We start from the raw sequence: 6,548 nt of genomic DNA, 5'->3' as shown, positions 1-6,548 counted from the left end.
TTGTCCTGGTTTGGAGTAATGCTGGTGAATGTGAAAACTGCTCATGATTTTTTGCCCAAGTCAACAATATTGTGTTATAATGTTGTAACGAAGTGACAAGATGATTAAATTCAAAATAATGATATATACACAGATAAAAATTTTTCCACTTAAAATTAAAATTAAAAAAAATTCAGTCGATCTCATTTTAATGGACACTAAAGGATCAAATCCTGGTCTTTTCAACTTCACTGATGAACACTTCAAGCTTTTAATTGTTTTTATTTATATAAATTATTACACAACATTTCATTAATTCATCATTAAACATGACACATTCAGACACACCTAAAAATAACATGTGCATGCAGACATATGAAACCTCAAACTCCACAATAAGCCCTAAGAGGACAGTTTGATTTCCTGCCCTCCTCAGTGTAATAAAAGTGAATAAACTTGTAGTGGTCAAAAGGGTTGAACTGTGCAGGATGATGATCATCAACTAGCTCCTCTGGCACTTGTATCTTGAGATCCCTTATGAATGTGAAGAGCCCAAGTGAGTATCTTTCCTCACTCCCCTTAATTATGACCCTGTGAATTGAAGGTTCTATTCTTCCATTTGTCCATCCCTACACACATACACACAAAAAAATAAAAGAAATTATCAAACCTAATTTGGTTAAAAAAAAAAAAAAAAGAAAAACAGATGGGCTAGCAAATATACCATACAAGCATCACCCGCCATGACGATGAAGGAGGAGGGAGACGGATCGACGGTTATCCAATCACCATCTTTTGTCTTAATCTCCAGGCCGTTTACCTGGCATTGGTGAATAATGGTCATGAAGCTTTTGTCCGTGTGAGGGACAATACCCAAACCGTTTTCACCTTTCTCTGGTTTTCGATACTTTATGATTCGAAGAAGGTACGAGGTTGCCCCAAGCAATGACTCGTAGCTACTCTCTATGCCGTAGCTCTCTGACACCATTCTCATCACCACCTGATCCAGTTCTGCAACGAGCCTCGAGTACTCTAAAGCAGTCTCACTATCCCCACCAACAAAAAGAAAAGAAGTATTTTATTATGGAGATACAATTAAGTCATATAAACCGCAATAGAGTACTGAAAAAAAAAAAAAAAGAACCAGAAACGGTCATTTCCAGATGGCCATAAGAGATTGGTAAACTTCTTGACTCCTTCACGTGTTGTGGCATTCTCGATCCCTAGACCTTCATACAAAGGGATAATCGGCTCTTGTCCGACGTATCCATGGGATGGCGTGTCTGAAGTGTTTTGGACTTTTACATTCGTCGGGAGGTCAAATAACTCCTCCGAACAACGAAAAATTGCTTTGTGCATCCCGAGGGAAAATTTGCTGTAAATTGCAGCAAAACAACCGTAGTCTTCGAGTGCACGAACAACATCTTTACTCGTGGACATCCAAGGTGTGGAACCAGGCTCTAAGTTTTTCCCAGAAAAGTGTATTGTGGGAAGGGTAGGATTTACCAAAGAACCCATGGTACACTTAGTTTTTTCCTTCTTTTTTCAACCTGGGAAGGATGAGAAATTCAGAACTATATGCTGGAACACATGTTTCATGTAGGAACTTATGATATAGACAAAGGTAGATCCTTAATAAAATTCAAATAATTCATAGACAGTGGTCTAATTAGCCGCTATCTTATCAGATTATAGTAGAAAACTTGTCATTATCATTTTGGATAGCAAATATATGTCATTATTTTGTTCGTACGTATGAGCTGATATTTCAACGCAATTTGTGTATTAAACACATTGAATTGAAGGCATTGGTTAGTGATCCGGCTCAAAGATCGAGATCATTTTGAGGTTAGTCCAGATCGTATTTTATGGAACTTGAGAAGCAAAAAGCCATTAGGCTCGTTGGATAGGCCCTAGCAAAGACTATATAACGCTTAAGTGAAGAGGTATTTTGTTCTTTTTATTATTGGGTCTGATATATCCCATCAATTAGTGTTGTCACTAGATGCTTTCAAGTCAATGAAACTAATTTAAGAAATTCATCATATGATTAGCTAACTCTACATAGGTTATAAAGCATATAATTACAATTAGGAATATAAAAGTTTAATCAAGTATATATTTAAGGAAAAAATTGCAATTTTTTATGCCATAATTATTAAGCAGTGGCAATTTTAGTTTTATTAGAATTTATTAGATAATTAAGTCCTATAACTTTAACATATTGGTACATTCAAAATAAAATTTATTGAAAAATACAATTCGCATGAAATTTGGGCTCATGTGAGTAGCACATGCAAAATTCTGGCCAAAATTATAATTTTCCAAGGATTTTATGCTCCATGTGTCAATTTTTTTAAATTATAGGATTTAATTGCCAAATTAAATTTAAGTAGGATCAAAGTTATAATTTTCGCTATATATTTGATATTTCATCTAAAAGTTCATATTGGATCAAATGCGAATACATACATAATCAAGGGTATAATTATAAGGCAAAATTATATATAACTCTTTAATATTGGGTTCCACTCTTGTCCCACTATAAAGAATTGTTCTTTTTATACTATAAATAATTTGTACATAAAAATTATGATAAATTAATACTCTTAATTAACATCAATTAAAATTAATGCGAAAATTTATTTTTCTCATGATTAATTAATATTTTTCATGGCTTTTAACTATAATCAAAATATTTGCCGAAGTTTTAGCTTTGATTAATGTTTTAGCCTCGCTTGCAAAAACAACGACTAATGGTCATTGCAGAACCATGGTTAATTTGTATCGTAACAATATTTTTTCTTTTAACAATAATAATAACTAATGAATTATAGTGAAAAATCATATTTTTTCTAGCGTCTGCTGTGGCTGACTATGTCCATCAATCTGTATAGCCAGTCTTAGTTAACTCAACAAACTACTACTACAAAAATCGGATTAATTATATTGAGGCTCCAATGAAAATGTGAAATTACACTTCCCTTACGAATTAGTTTCAAAATTACATTTACAACCCCTCAAAAATTTACTGTTTACACTTGACCTCATTTCGTTAGGGTAACTGTTAAAGTTAGCAAAAAAAATTACATAAATTTTTAATTTTATCACTCACTTAACATTTTTATGTAATAATGATATTTACCTCACTCCATATAAGTATATTATATTTATCCCTTTATAAGTACAAAAATATATAGAAAAATGTTAAAGAGATAATTACACTCTCCTCCCCAGAGGTTTCGTGTAATTATGTGTAGATCCCCTGTGGCTTGGAAAATTATGTCTAGCGCCCCTGAAGTTTTCTTTCATCTAACAAATAAGTCCATCCGTTAGTCAAAATTAATTGAATTTGTTGATATTAATTAAAAAAATTGAATAAAAATTGATATTTACTCTCAATTGACTTATTACTGACTTATTGCAAGTCAAATAATTTTTTCGAACTAAACTTCATAGATATATATCATCTCACATGTATTAACGAATGAAGACGTATGGGAATAATTTGGTCATAAAAAATTTATTTGACCTATTATAAGTCAATATATGTCAATCTATGTTCATTTTTTTTTTTATTAATATCAACAAATTCAGTGAATTTTGACAAACAGGGACTTATTTGTTAAATGGAAGCAAACCTCAGAGGTGTTAAATGTAATTTTTCAAACTTAGAGGGTCTATGTATAATTATATCAAACCTCAAGGGAGGAAAGTGTAATTATCACAATGTTAAATGAAGGGAAGAAATTAAAATTTTATGTAACTTTTTTTGTCAACATTGGCATTTCTAATCCAAACTCTAACGGATTGATATTAGGTGTAGAAAAAGAGTTCTCAAAGCGGATGTAAGTGTAATAAACTCAAAATAATATTACGAATAAAATAATAAGTAATATAGTTTGTATAATATGTGATTTTACAATATTACACAGCCGAACATGAACTAATTGAGTGACAAGTATAATATACTTATGATTTAATTGATGTATAATTTTAGAAAAATAATTAAATCACATGATAAGTGTATTACACTTACTCTACGATTAATTTAATTTGACCACATCTAATTTAAATAAGAATTTTTCATAAATTAATCTTGAATGATATTATAAAATAGATCTCAATTATACTAACGCAAGATCATTTTTTGTAATTTATTGTAGATGGACGCAATTTGATGATGAAGATTGAAAAGGTAGTAATGTATAAAAATTATAAAGAAAATCTTGAATTATATTACAGATATAATACAAGATAAGTTCTATGCATGTAATGACAAATATTTGATTTTGACTAATTAATGATAAATATTTAATTTAGACTAAGGTTGTCCTAAATTTAAGTTATTTGGGGGGATCATGAACTACATTTAAATAAATAAACGCCAATTTTTGAGACGCGCCTTTTGTACTCTTTATGTTTTTTTTTTCGCTATCATTGTCAATCATGTATGACGATATCACCCAAAAATGCCTAAATAATAATAAGGGTTAATTATAATTAAATCCTCTCTAAAAATATGAAATTATACTTTTTTCAAAAACAAAATTAATTACACTTATTCTCATTTAAAAAATTTACTATTTAGCCTAAACCCCTTTTTCTTAGATTTTGGACAAAAATTGAAGTTACTAAAAAATTACATAAATTTTTAATTTTACTCATCATTAATATTTACAGGTAATAATTTTATACTTGTAAGGAAAAAATGTAATGATGTTAACTTCACTCCATATATATATATATATATATATATTACATTTATTCCTTTATGAGTCGAAATTAAAATATACATGTGAAATGAGGGGCAAAATAGTAAATTTATGTATTTTATTTGCTACTGTCAACATTTTTTGTCCAATTCTAACGGAAGGAGATCAAGTGTAAATGAAAAATTTTTGGAGGGGATGTAAGTTAAATTTCAGAACTTTATTTTGAGAAATGTGTGATTTCACATTTTTAAAGAAAGTTGAAGTATAATTATCCAAATAATAATAATAATAACAACAACAACATAATGATAGTGCTGAAGCTGATAATAATAATAATAATAATAATAATAATAATAATAATAATAATAATAATAATAATAATAATAATAATAATAATGAAAGGATCATGATCAATTTTGGTCCCTTATAAATTATAATCTTTTGCATGTTGGAGGATCGATTGATGTACTTACAAAAATAATGTAAATCCAGTTAATTTGTGAATGTATGACATCTTTTGGCCCCTCTTGATGGATGACACAATTTTCAATTCACTAAAATGCTAATTTTCATTGATGGAATAATATCTACAGCCATGACTTAGGTTGATCATCAATCATCAATTTTGGTCCCCTCCAATCATAACTAGTTGTGTGTAATTCCTCATTGTTTATCGTCAAAAGAGGGTGTTAATTAGTAAATAAAATAAGTTAGATTTGATTGATATTAGACGAAAGGTCTATTTATAACCGATTTCTTTCTTAATCAAGCGCTACAATAATTTGTTAATAATTAAATAAAATAAGGTAGATCCGTACAATATTAGATGAATGGTCTAATTATAACGAATTTCTTTCTTAATCATGCGCGACAATAACTTCATCATTATAGTTGTTAATTATTAAATAAAATAAGCTAGACTTGTACAATATTAGACGAATGGTCTAATTATAACCAACTTTGTTTTAATCAAGCACGACTTTAATTTCATTAAAGTCAAGTGTCATGATATCACTAAATATTTTTATATATTTCAAATAAAATTGAATTGGAAGGTGATATGTATGTAATTAATGTTACATAATATACTTGTAAAAATCCAAGTATTGGTGTAGTTTGTCAATTTGTGGTCACCTTTGATTATTACCTCATTTTGGTCCCCTTTCGATAATATATACAATATATTACCTACAATGAATAATTAATATTTCATGCTAAAAAAAATAAATAGAAACAAACGATTGAGTGAATCGTTAGTTATATATATATATGCATGGCATGTCCAGTTGTCTCTATTGGAATTGTCTTCCGTGACCTTTGATTTTGCTTCTACAATTATATATTGTACTAATTGATTGTGATATATCTTTTAGGATGTTTTTAAATAATAATAAAAAGAGTATATCTCTTGTAATACGAAATTTTATATATCCACTAGCTTTTTGTTTTTCTTTTCCGTTTGTCATGCCCTGGATTGCGAGTCCATTGGACATAAGAATTACTTCCAAAGTCGTCAAGTGAACTCTGAAATTCGATTATAAATAAGTCACTGAAAAGAAACATTGAATGTTTTTTTGGTCAATGTTTATATAATTGCTTATCTTATTAGTTTCGAAAAACTATACTTTTAGTCCCATATGATAAGGGTTCAACACTTTTAGTTCTCTACGTTAGAATTTTTTTAGAATAATCTCAAGATTAGAAAAACTGGACACATTTAGTCCTATGCTTTACATAATTTTTTAAATATTTTCAAAATTGAAACAAAAAAACTCGACACATTAGTTCTATAAAGCAGAGATGGCTATGGACAACTAGTCGAAAAAAGATATCCAATAGATGCACTTGAATTTT

The 6,548-nt window shown here is 29.1% G+C and overlaps 1 protein-coding gene across 1 annotated transcript; it reads right to left on the bottom strand.

The window, feature by feature from the left end:
- Positions 1-234: 234 nt before the first annotated feature.
- On the bottom strand, positions 235-1,629 carry LOC105157562 (putative 2-oxoglutarate-dependent dioxygenase AOP1). Its single transcript, XM_011073968.3, has 3 exons — positions 1,124-1,629; positions 704-1,025; positions 235-608 (listed from the first exon to the last, which is right to left on the bottom strand). Exons 1-3 carry the CDS (start codon positions 1,495-1,497, stop codon positions 363-365), a joined length of 942 nt encoding a protein of 313 aa, XP_011072270.2. The 5' UTR covers positions 1,498-1,629; the 3' UTR covers positions 235-362.
- Between the last annotated feature and the right edge of the window lie 4,919 nt (positions 1,630-6,548).

The sequence above is a fragment of the Sesamum indicum genome, linkage group LG3 (genome assembly GCF_026168435.1).
Source record: "Sesamum indicum cultivar Baizhima isolate 11 linkage group LG3, ASM2616843v1, whole genome shotgun sequence".
Classification (NCBI taxonomy): Eukaryota; Viridiplantae; Streptophyta; class Magnoliopsida; order Lamiales; family Pedaliaceae; genus Sesamum; species Sesamum indicum.
The sequence above is the reverse complement of the archived record's forward strand: the minus strand, read 5'-3'. Positions and strand labels throughout refer to the sequence as shown.

Coding starts and splice junctions, on each gene's coding strand:
- LOC105157562 (XM_011073968.3), bottom strand. CDS start 1,497: ATGGGTTCTTTGGTAAATCCTACCCTTCCCACAATACACTTTTCTGGG. Junction 1,026..1,123: donor TCTGGAAATGACCGTTTCTG/GTTCTTTTTTTT, acceptor TGGTGGGGATAG/TGAGACTGCTTTAGAGTACT. Junction 609..703: donor TGGCGGGTGATGCTTGTATG/GTATATTTGCTA, acceptor GTATGTGTGTAG/GGATGGACAAATGGAAGAAT.